The 16,615-nt window shown below is 39.7% G+C and overlaps 1 protein-coding gene across 1 annotated transcript in view; it reads right to left on the bottom strand.

The window, feature by feature from the left end:
• Nucleotides 1-4,211: 4,211 nt before the first annotated feature.
• The window catches only part of LOC139165961 (carbonic anhydrase 3-like), a 34,866-nt gene continuing 22,462 nt past the window's right edge, over nt 4,212-16,615 (bottom strand). Inside the window, exons 3-7 of the mRNA XM_070749210.1 lie at nt 16,490-16,608; nt 14,646-14,738; nt 14,138-14,203; nt 11,971-12,126; nt 4,212-6,499 (exon numbers count right to left, since the gene is read on the bottom strand). Coding sequence (XP_070605311.1) covers nt 6,380-6,499; nt 11,971-12,126; nt 14,138-14,203; nt 14,646-14,738; nt 16,490-16,608 — 554 coding nt within the window. The 3' untranslated portion in view covers nt 4,212-6,379. The remainder of the gene's footprint in view (nt 6,500-11,970; nt 12,127-14,137; nt 14,204-14,645; nt 14,739-16,489; nt 16,609-16,615) is intronic.

Here is a 16,615-nt window from a genome sequence, read left to right as displayed (position 1 = left end):
TATTGATGTAGACAATAAAATGTAAAAGTTGAAAAGGTCACAACTAAATGAAGCTGAGGTTCTTCCAGCTAAAGTGACTGCAACAATACTAACATTCTTATTATTGAAATTATACAATAGGACAAACGTTCCATGATTAATGGTTGCCAGAAATATGATAAATTTGCACTCTCATGTAAGTACTAAACTACTTTTTACTACTACTACTACTACTACTACTACTACTACTACTACTACTAATAATAATAATAATAATTATTATTATTATTATTATTATTATTATTATTATTATTATTATTATACAGAGATGGAAGGGACCTTGGAGTCTTCTAGTCCAACCCCCTGCTAAGGCAGGAAATGTTTTAGGCTCTAGTCCTCTAATCATCTTTGTTGCTTTTTTCTGCACACTTTCTAGAGTCTCAATATCCTTTTTGAATCGTGGTGACCAAAACTGAATGCAGTATTCCAAGTGTGGCCTTACCAAGGAATTGTAAAGTGGTATTAATACTTCACATGATCTGTATTGTATTGTATTGTTTTAGCATTTTAAAATACCATGTGTCAGGGTTCTGACGGATGCCTTGATTAAATCATGAGCCTCGAGCCAAGCTTCAAAAGAAATCCAGTTATTTATTAGGAGCTTCATGTAGGCATGTTTCCAAGTGAAGCCAAGTCTGTCTGACCCTACGTAATTTACTCTTCAGTATAACCCTGTCCCCCCCCTCCTCACTGCTGTATGTAACCCTGGGATACAGCAGTGGGTTGAGAGAGATAAGTGTGAAATGTGCTTCTGTCTTGGGCTGCTGTGCCATTTCATCAGTTTCCCATCCCCCCTGGCCGATGGCAACTTGAGAGCAGGCCAGGGATGCTTTGTGACTTGACATCATGTCTCCCTTTAGTTATCTAGTTATCTTTTTCATCAGTTGTAAAGCAATTTTTTTTCTATTTAATATCTTCTATAGTGTGTATACATGCTCAGACTATCTTTGATTTACATTCCATATAAGATCGATGTAACCTTGTAGGTCTTGCTCTTGGCCTCTTCAGGTCCAAGGGACTTAGTGATGTACTGTAACATGCTAGCTTTAGGCCAGTGCTTCTCAATTATTTTCTGATGTGCCCCCCCTCAGGAAGAAGTAAACATTTTGCGTGCCCCCCCCCCAATTCTCCACCAGGATGATTGTTTGTAATATTCAAAATATTTTTGCTGAAAAAACTCAAGCGGCTTATCAGCGTGATTGGGGTGTAATGTGTTTAAGTGATGCCTTAATTAATTTGGCTTCATGCTGTCCACTGCCAACATTTTAAGACACAATAAACATACCGGTCTTTCCTCATCTCCCACCGTAGCCACAGTGAAGCCAAGTACTACATATGCTTCCTCATCTTAGCTTTCAGGAGACTTGTGTTTGTCACATTATCTCCGTCTCTCTCCTCTTTTCTTTTCATATTTTCCCACGGTGTCTCTTAAGAGTTTGTTATATGCACTTCATATCACTTACTATGTGCTGGGTGCTATTGTTTGATGCAAAAAAACCCCTATTCCCTGCGCAGTGAAGGGCTACCAAAATTTTTACTACCACACTGTGGGGGTGGCTTATACATTTTCTTTCAACATCTTTCAGTGTAAATTGGGTGCTCTGGGATGGAGCGCCATTTTCGCTACCCCACTGCATTCTCCCCTGTCCGGGCAACAGCCCATCTCTGTCCCTGTGGCAAAAAAGCATGTTCCTAGCATCACTCAATGCCCCCTGAGCGGAATCCACCCCACTATTTGAGAAACACTGCTTTAGGCTAATAAACAAACATTTGGACCAGCTCCCATTGTTTGTTTCTTTAGTGAGTTATTTTGCCAAAACAGGAGCTTATCAGACTGGTTGGTGGAGCCAAACTAGGCAGATGGGGCAATACCTGGAAGGACAATATCTCATTTCAATATGTCATTGAAAAGGCATGAGGATTCAATCATATCCAAAGGATGATAGTCCACTCTGACAAGGGTAAGGTCCTACATCAAATATGTAAGCATAGACATAGGGAGAGCTGCCTTAATAATTGTGTGTGTAAGAATGATCTAAGCATACTAATGTGCTACTATCAGGAACAAGTTACCACATACCGGTATGTAGCATTGAAACTAAGTACTTTACTGTATTCTGTCCATGATACAAGAATCTTCCCAGACTGCTTTCTTTCTTTTGGAAACAGATAAAATTCCATGGAGCTTAGAGATCAGTGGAGGTCAGTCCTGCATCTGTTGTGGTTATACAATGACTCAAGACTAATTCCTCACTTCATCCTTCCTCTCTGTCTGGCTGCATTTCTCAACACCACCACAGTCATCTGATGGCCTGGGAGATGCAGCAGGTTAAAGGTCAATGAAAAATCTATTAAGTTTGAAATCCACATTGCATATTGTTGCAATATACTGTACCCTTATTACTCTGGAATAGGAGTATAGGGTGGGACCCAGTGGCGGGTTGTACTTACCTGCATACCTGTGTGCTGCATGTACATACTCCTGATTTCGGCATCCCAGCACCAGTGTCCCTCAAGTGATTTTGCTTCTGCACAGGTTCAGGAAGCAAAAATGTGCCAAAATCTCACGAGAGGACGCTCGTGTACTCAGGATTTTGGCAATTTTTTGCTTGTGTACATATGCAGAAGCAAAACAAATCACCAAAATCTCTCGTGCACGAGCATCCTGAGAGATTTTGCTTCTGTGCATGCACAGGAAGCAAAAAAGGCCCCCAAATAATAAAAAAAAAAGATGGCAGACCAGCTAAGATGGCACCAGAGTGGTCATGTGCAAATTGTGCAATCTGGTGGCCGCTACCAGAATGGAATCCGTCACTGTACTGGTAGGAACCCACCATTGGTGGGACCACATTTTAAAAGGAACATGGACAAGTTGTAAGGATGATGAAAATAAAGTCCTATGAGGAAAAAACTCAGTATATTTATTTTATAAAAATCAACCTAATATGAAATATAATAGTACTTTAAAATATGTGAAATATTTCAGAGGGAAGAAAGAGTGGATCTCAGGGTGAAATAATAATAATAATAATAATAATAATAATAATAATTATTATTATTATTATTATTATTATTATTATTATTATTATTATTTATTAGATTTGTATGCCGCCCCTCTCCAAAGACTCCAAAGAAATGCTACCAATTCGGACAAGTTTGGGCATACCAGTAGTGGCAGTGGCCGGTGGTTTGGAGAATCTAGAGCAGTGGCAGCATGAGGCTCCGCCCACCTGCCCGGATGCCGCCATTTTCTTTTTTAACCCTCTGTGCAAGCACAAATCCTTCTGTGCATGCACAAGAGGTGAAAAAGTATGCAAGATGGTGGTGTGCGCACAAGTGAAGCGACGGTAGCACATGCTTCTGAACTGGTAGGTAAGGAAAATAGATTTCTCCACTGGTAGATCTGCTCCCTTTTGAAACTGAGCAAGCACCAGTGGTTTGAATTGGGGACGAGGAGGGCATCCAAGCAGAATGTAATATATTAGGCGCTATGGAACAGGTTAAGTATCTACCTATAACAATTCCCCACTGGAGAAAGTTTTCAAAGAGGAGTGGATGACCATCTTTCTGCTTGATGATTTGGAATACATTTGGTTTTGTTCCCATGTACAAATGGAAATGTAACAAGGGTGAATGCAAAGCCTACAGGGGGTTTGAAGGAGTAGAAGAGGTGATAATAAGCAAAATTTGGGAATTACCATGTAGCCTCCCAGATTTTGTTCTTAATCAAGTCATCAAAAACTGTATGGACATAAAATTTGTTTATGATTGTCGTTTTATAATAAGCAGATGGTATAGTGTATAAGCTTGATTTGTAAGGTATTTTCAGCAAATAGAGTTGACGTTTGGTTGCTAAATATGGATTATAAACCTTTATAAATAAATGTATAATCCTCACCTATAGGGGGGAATATGACAGGCAGAATTTAAGGAAATTCATTAAAGATTTAACACACTAAAAAAGATTAAACTCTCCTATAGAATAAAATGAAGTAAACAAGTTGGGATAATTTTTGTAACCTTGTCATTTTGGGAGAGATTTTTTTATTTATTTTTTGTTTCTAAAATAGTTCATGTGCATTGTCTATTGATGGAGGAAGCTAAAATTAGATTTCAAGACAAAGCATTATTTTTGTGACTTCAAATTATGTGGTCAGAAAAATGTCTGAAACTGTTGGTTCTGAAAGGTAGATTTATTTTTGTTGTTTTACAAAAGCAAATATATTGCTATCATACAGTACAGTTTGAAATGCTTTTTTGCAAAGCAAAACCCAAAGCAAGAAAGAAAACAACCCAGACCAATATTTTATTAATAATTCTCAGAAGTTTAAACATTCTCCCTAAACACTTTTGTTTTCCTAGTAGCTTTAAAATGTATTTTTGAGATTTTAATGCATGTTTTAGAAATGTTAAATGCTACAATGCAAATACAAATTGATTTTTTAAAAAACGTGGAAGAAAACAATCCATTAACCATTTTTTAAAATTGGAAGAAAATATTCTGAATGCTTATAAATTACTAATTATATATACATAGGACAGGGGTGTCAAACTGGTGGGTTGTGGGCTGAATGTGTCACACATAGGCCATGCCCACCCCAGCGCCCTGAAGGGAAAAAAGTCACAAAACGTCATATGACAGCAACATGATGTCGTGAGTTTGACCCCCATGATATAGGAGATATAAAAGTTTATTTTAAAAATGCAATATCGACATTGAAAAGTCTGGATTTATTATATTTCCCATTTTGTAATGGTTTCAAATCTAAAATGAGATGCCCATGAAAATCTCATTGCATTATGAAATTTCTTCCCATTTATAACAGCAATTCTGAATATAATGCACACTATCTGCATTGCCACAAAATGAAGGACTAAATAATGAAATCAGGATAAGTTAAGATCAGAATACTACTTTTGGAAGGCTACAATACATCACAACTAAAAACTGAACACATACTTTCTTTCCCTTTCAAGAAAAAAATTTGCTTTCAATTCTCTGAAATTGTCTTCATATTAATCAAATCTAAAGTGTTCAAAATATTCATAATTATCATGAAATAAAATTACATTATTATAGGATAAAATATGAATTTTATAGCTCACACTGTCATCTATTTGAACATTTTAATTTACATTTCAAGAAAGATAAATTAATGTTGTAAATATATGAATATGCTGGGGATGATTTTTTTTTATTATTTAACACCATATATTTTTTCAATGTCAAATTCACTAAAAGGGAATTCCTTTTTCAAGGAAATTTGGCATAAGAATAGAATTTGAATGTTATTTTTCCCCTATGACCTTTGTTGAAATAAATTGTTATTTATTGTTGAAATAAATCCTCTTTCACCAATGTCAAGTGGTATGAACGGTAGTGGAATTTGACCAGTTTTTAATTAAGAACATTTTAATAAATTATGAAAGGGGAAAAGAAACAATATTTCAATATTACATACAGCTGGTTTGTTTATCATTATAATATGAGGAAATTATAGCAACTCAGAAAGTGCAGAGAGATATACATTGATAGCTTCTCCTTCCAGTGGGAATGGCTAAACAAATCACAGAACTTTTATCGATATATCAGAAAAAAGGCTTTTTGCAATACTCACAATCCAGAATCTGAAGCTAAGAACAAGCCTTGATACATTATAACTGCAATTCTCAGATGTTTGTTAGCTGCAAACCAGGGGTGGATTGCTCCCAGATTGGCCTGATTCTGTGAACTAATAGCGGTAGTGGTGGGAGCTCCGCCCACCTGCCCAGGATGCTTCTGCACATGTGCAGAAGCATCATACAAACTGGTAGCAACAGGTTTTAGAACCCACTACTGCTGCAAACCCATACCTGGAAAAGACATCTGGTTGCAGAAAACAATTTAGCCAATTTGGTTGGCAGGTTCAGCCAAATGAGTAAGGCTGAACAAGGAAGCATTTGATACATGCTGCTCAGTCCCTATAACATCATGGCATATGGTATATAACATCTGAAGAGAGTGTCCACAGCACATCAATGGACCAGTTAAAGTTTTACTATAATTATTTTTTTTGATCCTCCAGAAGTTATATTCATTTCATAACTTGTCCTGCTTCATTGCTTAAAAATTTTGGCTCAACAGCATAGATCCAGAGGAAGACCCACCTATTTACAACATGAGTGTAAAACCTTAGATCAGAAATCTTCAAACTTGTGGACTTCAACTTCCAGACTTCTCCCACCAGCATAGCTGACTAGAGAATTTTAGGAGTTGAAGTCCACAAGTCTTAAAGTTGCCAAGTTTGAAGACCCCTGCCTTAGATCTTCATGACTCAAGACGCCAACTATAGTAGAGAATCTATTGACATGTTGATCGTATCATCCTGGTATTGAGAGGCTGAAGAGGCCGCCAGTTGTCCACTAAAGGACAGTGAGGATCTTCTGCGCTACTCCTAGAAAGGCTACGCAGCTTTAACATCTATGGAGGAAAAAGAATGACATTTCTAAGACCAACTTAGATACAAATGATCTTTTTAAAATCATTCAAAATATACTAGAATGATAATTTCTTTTAAAAAGTTCTTCAAAAGGAAAAAATTAGTTTGTTCAAGGGGAAAAATGCAATACAATCATTGTTATTTATTTGTTCTGTAAAGTTCTGTTTGGCTTATTTTCTAGTGAACCTTTCACTCAAATAGAAACGAACGCTTGTTGAATTCAATTGTTGTTTATATATTTCATTCAATTTTTAACATTATTTAGCTATCCAATGGTCTATTCTAGATTATACTCTTCTCAGGTAGAAAAAGCCACATGGGTTTCAAGACCTATCACAGTTCAAGTAAAAATTCTTCTTAAACACTGAAATAAAATGTTGTCAAATTTAGATAACAACCTTGTTAACCGATTTTCCTTTCCTGGAGATCTATAAAAGTCTTTCTACTTTGGTAAGAAATTGCCTGGATATCAAGATCTTTCTAATTATAAATAAACCTCTTATCTTTATTTCTCTGATAGGCACCCCTCAGATTGCTACTCTAAATATCTTATCCCTTTTTGTTTCGTGACATTTAGAATGTCTTAGAAAAATAAAGATAACATATAGAAACATAGAAGTCTGACGGCAGAAAAAGACCTCATAGTCCATCTAGTCTACCCTTATACTATTTCCTGTATTTTAATTTAGGATGGATATATGTTTATCCCAGGCATGTTTAAATTCAGTTACTGTGGATTTAGCAACCACGTCTGCTGGAAGTTTGTTCCAAGGATCTACTACTCTTTCAGTAAAATAATATTTTCTCATGTTGCTTTTGATCTTTCCCCCAACTAACTTCAGATTGTGTCCCCTTGTTCTTGTGTTCACTTTCCTATTAAAAACACTTCCCTCCTGAACCTTATTTAACCCTTTAACATATTTAAATGTTTCGATCATGTCCTCCCTTTTCCTTCTGTCCTCCAGACTATGCAGATTGAGTTCATTAAGTCTTTCCTAATATGTTTTATGCTTAAGACCTTCCACCATTCTTGTAGCCCATCTTTGGACCCGTTCAATTTTGTCAATATCTTTTTGTAGGTGAGATCTCCAGAACTGAACACAGTACAGTGGAACCTCGACATACGAGCAGCTCTACTTACAAGCTACTCGAGATAAGAGCTGGGAGGGGAGCGACATTTTTGTTCGCCTCCCGAGCTCACATTCGGGATACGAGCGCCAAGGAGCTGTCTCGGCTTCAGGAGACAGCTCCTTGGCGCTCGTATCCCGCGTGTTTTAAAAGGTTGCAGCCGGCCTGAGGTGCTGGGGGGGTGCTGGCAAGCCCCCCAGGCCGGCTGCAACCTTTTAAAACATGCGCACCGCTTTGCAGCTGTCTTCTGAAACCGAACGCGGAAGTTAGCGTTCCGGCTTCAGAAGACAGCTGCAAAGCGGAGCGCGTGTTTTAAAACGTCAGAGCCGGCCTGGGGGGCTCGGGGGGAAGCCCCCGAGCCCCCCAGGCTGGCTCTGATGTTTTAAAACACGCGCGCCACTTCGCAGCTGTCTTCTGAAGCCGGAACGCTAACTTCCACGTTCCGGCTTCAGAAGACAGCTGCAAAGCGGCGCGCGTGTTTTAAAATGTGGCAGCCAGCCTGGGGGGCTCGGGGGCTTCCCCCCAAGCCCCCCAGGCCGGCTCTGACATTTTAAAACACGCGCGCCGCTTTGCAGCTGTCTTCTGAAACCGAACACGGAAGTTAGCGTTCCGGCTTCAGAAGACAGCTGCAAAGCGGCGCGCGTGTTTTAAAACGTGGCAGCCAGCCTGGGGGGCTCGGGGGCTTCCCCCCGAGCCCCCCAGGCCGGCTCTGACATTTTAAAACACGCGCACCGCTTTGCAGCTGTCTTCTGAAACTGAACGCGGAAGTTAGCGTTCCGGCTTCAGAAGACAGCTGCGAAGTGGCGCGCGTGTTTTAAAACGTCAGAGCCGGCCTGAGGGGCTCGGGGGGAAGCCCCCGAGCCCCCCAGGCCGGCTCTGACGTTTTAAAACACGCGCGCCACTTCGCAGCTGTCTTCTGAAGCCGGAACGCTAACTTCCGCGTTCGCTGCGCTAAACAGTAAAAAAGCCGTTTGGCTACGGGGTGGATTCTCCCTTCTTAACCGGGCAGTTGCAGCTTCTTTCTGTTTAGCGCAGCGTTCGAGCGCTAAACAGAAAGAAGCTACAACTGCCCAGTTAAGAAGGGAGAATCCACCCCGTAGCCAAATGGCTTTTTTTAATGTTTAGCGCTGGAACGCTGCGCTAAACAGTAAAAAAGCCGTTTGGCTACGGGGTGGATTCTCCCTTCTTAACCGGGCAGTTGCAGCTTCTTTCTGTTTAGCGCTCGAACGCTGCGCTAAACAGTAAAAAAGCCGTTTGGCTACGGGGTGGATTCTCCCTTCTTAACCGGGCAGTTGCAGCTTCTTTCTGTTTAGCACAGCGTTCGAGCGCTAAACAGAAAGAAGCTGCAACTGCCCGGTTAAGAAGGGAGAATCCACCCCATAGCCAAACGGCTTTTTTACTGTTTAGCGCAGCGTTCAAGCGCTAAACAGAAAGAAGCTGCAACTGCCCGGTTAAGAAGGGAGAATCCACCCCGTAGCCAAACGGCTTTTTTACTGTTTAGCGCAGCGTTCCAGCGCTAAACAGTAAAAAAAGCCGTTTGGCTACGGGGTGGATTCTCCCTTCTTAACCGGGCAATTGCAGCTTCTTTCTGTTTAGCGCTCGAACGCTGCGCTAAACAGAAAGAAGCTGCAACTGCCCGGTTAAGAAGGGAGAATCCACCCCGCAGCCAAACGGCTTTTTTACTGTTTAGCGCAGCGTTCTAGCGCTAAACAGTAAAAAAAGCCGTTTGGCTACGGGGTGGATTCTCCCTTCTTAACCGGGCAGTTGCAGCTTCTTTCTGTTTAGCGCTCGAACGCTGCGCTAAACAGAAAGAAGCTGCAACTGCCCGGTTAAGAAGGGAGAATCCACCCCGTAGCCAAACGGCTTTTTTACTGCGTTCGGCTTCAGGAGACAGCTGCAAAGCGGCGCGCGTGTTTTAAAACGTCACAGCCGGCCTGGGGGGCTCGGGGGGAAGCCCCCGAGCCCCCCACTCCGGCTGCCACGTTTTAAAACACGCGCGCCGCTTCGCAGCTGTCTCTGAACGCTAACTTCCACGGTCGGCGGCAGCGGGTTTTTTTGTTGTTGCACGGATTAATTGACTTTACATTGTTTCCTATGGGAAACAATGTTTCGTCATACGAGCGTTCTGACTTACGAGCCTCCTTCCGGAACCAATTAGTCTCGTAAGTCGGGATTCTACTGTATTCCAAATGTGGTCTCACCAGCGTTTTATATAGCGGGATCACAATCTCCATCTCCCTGCTTGTTATACCTCTATAGGACCCAGAACAGACCCTTGCGGTACACCACTTGTAACCTGTCTCTGCTCAAAATACTCGTCATTAACAATAACTCTCTGATGTCTATGCTTCAGTCAGCTGCAAATCCACTGAACTATCCAGGGATTAAGTCCAATCTTCACTAATTTATCTATCAGGTCTTTATGTGGAACCATATCAAAGGTTTTGCTGAATCCAGATAGGCAATATCCACGGCACCACCTTCATCCAACACCTTTGTGACATAGTCAAAGAAATCAATGAGATTAGACTGACATATTAAACAGATTTTGATTATCAAAAGAACTTCCTGCAATAATATAAAGTTTCGCTTTGTTTGCCCAACTTTTTACTAATTGCAAATCAAGAATAACAGGTTTAGCAGTCTTTATTTACAAATGATATGGACTTCACCCTTTGTGGAAATGACACAATTCTATGGTGCTATATGTCCTCGAGGAGGACCCTGAGCTAGACGATGCTGAAACCCCAGAAGCTTTCAGATTGGGGTTAATGTCAGTGTGTCAAGTAACACCCCCAATGAAAGAAAGCTCCAAGGCTTGAGGTTCCTCAAAGTTCCATTATATTAGAGATGTCATATTGGCACATTTGGGAAAACCCAGGCTTGACCCGACATTCTCCATTCATCCCCCTCCTTGATTCTTTTGCCCCAGCACCCACATGCCCATCACATGGTCCAATCAATGCACCATTCCAACTGGAGATGCCTCCTAGTCACACACACCCAGGTGCAGGGCAGAGTGGCCTTGATTCTCAAAGAAAGGAATGTTGACTACACATCTACCTAGCTCAATACAATCTCCCCTCCCAGTTTCTCACAGTCCTAAATGTGGTGGACTTGAAAATCCAACACTCAAGATGGTTTTCAGGTCTGATACTATATACGTGCCCTTGACTTACGACCACAATTGAGCTCAACATTTCTATTGATAAGTGAGACAATTGTTAGGTGATTTTGCCCCATTTTACAATGTTTCCTGCAACAATTGTTAAATCAATTGCATCAGCTGCTTTGTCACAGTTATTTAAAAGAATCTGGCTACCCCATTGACTTTGTTTGAAAGTTCACAAAAAGTGATCACATGACCTTGGGACACTGCAACCATTGTAAATATGAATCAGTTGCCAAGCATCCAAATTTTGATCATGTGACCATGGGATGCTGAAACATAGAAACATAGAAACATAGAAGTCTGACGGCAGAAAAAGACCTCATGGTCCATCTAGTCTGCCCTTATACTATTTTCTGTATTTTATCTTAGGATGGATATATGTTTAAATTCAGTTACTGTGGATTTATCTACCACGTCTGCTGGAAGTTTGTTCCAAGGATCTACTACTCTTTCAGTAAAATAATATTTTCTCATGTTGCTTTTGATCTTTCCCCCAACTAACTTCAGATTGTGTCCCCTTGTTCTTGTGTTCACTTTCCTATTAAAAACACTTCCCTCCTGGACCTTATTTAACCCTTTAATATATTTAAATGTTTCGATCATGTCCCCCCTTTTCCTTCTGTCCTCCAGACTATACAGATTGAGTTCATTAAGTCTTTCCTGATAGATTTTAGGCTTAAGACCTTTCACCATTCTTGTAGCCCATCTTTGGACCAGTTCAATTTTGTCAATATCTTTTTGTAGGTGAGGTCTCCAGAACTGAACACAGTATTCCAAATGTGGTCTCACCAGTGCTCTATATAGCGGGATCATAATCTCCCTCTTCCTGCTTTTTATACCTCTAGCTATGCAGCATGAAATGTTCATAAGTGTTTATAAGTCACCTTTTTCAGTGCTGTTGTGTCTTTGAATGGTCACTAAATGAACTGTTGTAACTCAAGACTACCTGTAAAATGTTCTTAGGTCCTCGCTTATCAATTGCTTTAGAAATTGTCCAATATTTTTCATGAATACGGTAGCACAATATACCTGGTTCATGTATATAATTTATGGTAAAGCAAGATTATACTTACTAATGAACACATGAGACTCATTTAAATTTACACAAAATATATACCAAAAAAGTAATAACTGCACTAATTTCCAATTTACCTGTTGCTCATCAACACTTATAGGCTCTTTTATAATAATCCAGGTAACACATTCTTCACATGGGGGCGTTGTAAAAGAGCCTTGATAAGTAAAGTAATTTCGGTTTTGAGGGAAGAGGATAGAGGGATCGAAGTTTTGAAAAGGAGCCTCTTTTCCCTTAAATAAATCAGAAATAACATAATTAAATTAAATGGAAGAGACAAGAAAGCTCTCTGTAGTCAAGATTTATTATGGCTGGATGGTGGTGATCATTATCCTCAAGCTGTGGTTGAGATCACAGAATACTAAAACTAATAAACATTTTATTCTAATATTTATCATCAGTCAAAAGCTATTCTAGATTTACCTACATTGTATACCCCAATTTTATTAAGTCTGCATTGATTTTAGTAAGTGTCCCCAAGTAGTTTGAAATCTGAATCCATAAAAAAATATTTACTGACCCCTCACATCCTGGACACAAATTGTTTCAACTCCTACCCTCAAAACGTCGCTACAGAGCACTGCACACCAAGACAACTAGACACAAGAACAGTTTTTTCCCGAACGCCATCACTCTACTAAAGAAATAATTCCCTCAACACTGTCAGACTTTCTACTAAATCTGCACTTCTATTCTACTAGTTTTTCTCATCATTCCTATCACCCATTTCCTCCCATGTTGACTGCATGACTATAACTTGTTGCTTGTATCCTAAGATTTTTATTAATATTGTTTCTTCATTGCTTATTTGACCCCCATGACAATCATTAAGTGTTGTACCACATGATTCTTGACAAATGTATATTTTATTTTATGTACGTTGAGAGCATATGTACCAAGACAAATTCCTTGTGTGTCCAATCACACTTGGCCAATAAAATTCTATTCTATTCTATTCTATAATAAAAGTGAAATATTAATCCAAATTGCTTCTTCTAAGATGGTATAACAAAAAATATCCAACTTTCAATTTAAAAGTAATAAAGAGAATCTCATGAGCAAAATCAATTGAGAAGGTTTACTTCTGAATCAAAACTCCTATGTCTGGAAAACCTTCCTTTTAAATAATCTCTTATTTGTTACATTCTCATCAAACTTCCCATGGGAAATTGTCAGCTATTTTTAAAAAAGATTTGTTACAAACTCCACATGTTTTGTCCACATGTTTTGTGCTAGTTCTCAGTACTAGTTATTAGTTGTCACAGTGAAGATTCATATATCATTCATAACCATAGTGTTGTTCATTTTGTACTGCTTGGCATGTTTTGTAAATAGAGTCATTAAGCTTCATAAGCATGACTTGTGGCTTAGTATGACTTCTGAAGCCAGCTAACTCCTTCAACAAATTACGTATACAGTGATACCTTGTCTTACAAACCTAATTGGTTCCGGGACGAGGTTCTTAAGGTGAAAGGTTTATAAGACGAAACAATGTTTCCCATAGGAATCAATGGAAAAGCGATTAATGTGTGCAAGCCCAAAATTCACCCCTATTTCCAGCTGAAATGCCCATTTTTGCGCTGCTGGGATTCTCCTGAGGCTCCCCTCCATGGGAAACCTCACCTCCGGACTTCTATGATTTTTCGATGCTTCAGGGGAATCCCAACAAGTGAATCCCAGCATTGCAAAAATGAGCACTTCACTGGCAACGGAAGTCCGGAGGTGGGGTTTCCCAGGGAAGGGAGCATCAGTGAAATCGCAGCATCGCAAAAACACCGAAGTCCTCGAAACCCCACCTCCGGACCTCTGTGTTTTTGCAATGCTGCAATTTCACTGAGGCTCCCCTTGCTGGGAAACCCCACCTCTGGACTTCCATTGCCAGCAAAGCACCCATTTTTGCACTGCTGGGATTCCCCTGCTGGGATTCCCCTGCAACATCACAAAAACACGGAAGTCCGGCAATGGAAATCTGGAGGCGGGGTATCCCAACGGCGGCGGTGGGTTTGTAAGGTGAAAATAGTTTGTAAGAAGAGGCAAAAAAATCTTATACCCCGAGTTTGTATCTCAAAAAGTTTGTATGATGAGGCGTTTGTAAAACGAGGTATCACTGTACTTCAGTTTGTCATGTATTAATAATATCATACCTTTTATGCATTATCTAAGTATGTTAATTCCCTTTATTGAAACATATTAGATTAACCATGTTAGAAAATTTGGTATTGACTAGAATATTCTTTTACATACCTTTGTTTTAATATTGTCTATTTCTTCAATAATTCTTTTCATTTCCGGTTTAGGGTTTTTTTCTACCTGTCATGCAGAAGCCAGATATTGAGCAGTCATGAAAGGTGATTATCTCCCAAATCACAACAGTATACAGAATTAATTGTTAACTATACCATATCTCCACTTAATTAGTAACATTTGGGGAATATCTTACAGTCCTAGCGATAGCAATAGCACTTACACTTATATACTGCTTCACAGTGCTTTACAGCCCTGTAAAGTAGCTAGATAAAGAGAAACAGAGAGGGTGACTTAGAGAAATAAGCTAGGAACTTTGGCTCCCTCTTGTGGCAGTCTGCAACACTTGCAGCTAATCTATTGCCAATCCAACCACTATGAACAGAGTCCTAACAGGCCCAATGAGGGGAGACTGCAGGGTTACTTTGGCCAGGCAAATTATTATCCCTCCCCCCTTCCTCGCTATCATTGTGAAAATATGCATAAGAAAATATCAGTCAGAACTTACTTGTATTAGAATGGCTATAATAGCCACGCCATCAGTTTTTCTCAAAGCATCATTATAATTACTATAGAAGGAATTCCAGTGTACCAAATGAATCTAAAAACAAGGAAAACATTATACTTAGATATATTTTAAAAAGCCTTTCATAGGACCTGGTGAAATTTCCTAAAATTCTCTTCTTTTCCCAGTAACTATTTCTATTAAGGCTTTTTTTGACTCTCACTACCAGGTAATCAATAAAAATCAATTTAAACATTTTCAAAATGTTAGAAACCAGAAACATACAAACTGCATTATGCGTTATCTAAGTATTTTTGTTCTTTTGGAAAAATGTTTTAAATGATAGGGTCAAAGGGTAAGATTTCACAAAACTGCATTTACATTACATTACATCCATTTAATTTACATTAAATGGTTTTCATATTACTAGTTGTCTCTAACTGAGCATCTTCCAGATTATAATACTTATTCTCAGACAATATGATTAGTAGCCAAGCAGATGTGAAACTATGAAGAATCATCACACACCTTTGGAAGCATGTAAAATATATTGAACACCCATGGTTTAATTATTTTCAGGATAAGATCAAAATATTATAAAAATTCCTATAAGCAACTGGCAAACAAGTATATAATATAATATAACTAGTATATAATAGTAAGAGGTTACATGTTCTGAGTCAGGACAACCTTTACCCTATAAATCCATATAAATCTACATGCATATACAGTAGTACCTCTAGATACGAGCTGCTCCACATGCGAGTATTCCAAGATACGAGCCACGAGGGGAGAGAAATTTCTTTTCGAGACCCAAGCTCAAATTCGGGATACGAGCCGATCGTCCACTAGTTGGCGCAAGAATCCTTGCTTTTGGTTATCTCAGAGGGGAAAAACAAAGTCTAAAGCCATTTGTTCCAGATACGAATTGTTCGACATACAAGCTCCCTTCTGGAAGGAATTAAACTCGTATCTAGAGGTACTACTGTATATAATTATTACTGTGTTCCTAAATATGCACAGCAAATTTCCATTTTCATTTTAAAAAAGAAGAATGCCACATCAACTAGTATGTATCCTGGTTACACAGATATGTTCATCTGTATGCTGACACAGATATTGATACTACTACCCCAGTCTTCTTATATTCTCTGGTCATTTGGGATTCTTGAAAAGATTGGATCTCAACTTTCAAACTGAGGTCTCCTGCCATCCATATCCATGTGTCAATTGGAATGTGGATTCAAAGCCTGAATTATTATTTTTTCACCAGAAGAAATAACTTGTTCATTTGCATAAGACAAATTAACACTGAAAGAATGCATTAATCTGGATGTCCTATATCAGGGTCGTCAAACTCAAGACCCGCAAGAGTGCTTAGATCTTAGATCTTAGGACAGATTGTGGTGCTTGTGCGAGTAAAAATGGAGCTTGTGAGGGCTGCATGCGGCCCTCCCAAGTTCCGTTTTTGCTGGCAGAGGGTTGCAGGAGGCCGTTGAGCTGAAACAGAGCCTGGGAGCCTGTTTTCACTGGCAGAGCATTCAGGCCACCACAGGCACCTCCTAGCATGAGTGACAACGAGCTGGCCATGCCCACCATGGCCATACCCATTCCAGCACCCTGAAGTCAAACATAACCCTGATGCAGCCCTCAATGAAATCAAGTTTGACACCCCTGTCCTATATCTTTGGCCGCTGACTTCAATGGAACCTGATGGAAATTGCAAATCATCCACATCTAGAGGACAACTGGCTGCTCATCTTGGCTAAGCCTCTATTAGACAGTCTGCATCTGGTTTTCGACTGGCAAGGGGATATCTTCCAGTATTTCCTGCAGAACCTACTCACCTCTCCTGCATGCCTTTTTAAATCCACCACATGCTCTGAGCCTTTGTCACTGCTGGAACCCCAGTGGATGTGAAGCTGACGGAGTCTGTAAATCCCAGGAAGTGGTCCTCCCCTAAGCACTGCAAA

The sequence above is a fragment of the Erythrolamprus reginae genome, chromosome 3 (assembly GCF_031021105.1).
Source record: "Erythrolamprus reginae isolate rEryReg1 chromosome 3, rEryReg1.hap1, whole genome shotgun sequence".
Classification (NCBI taxonomy): domain Eukaryota; kingdom Metazoa; phylum Chordata; class Lepidosauria; order Squamata; family Dipsadidae; genus Erythrolamprus; species Erythrolamprus reginae.
This window is presented reverse-complemented; position numbering and strand designations above follow the sequence as displayed.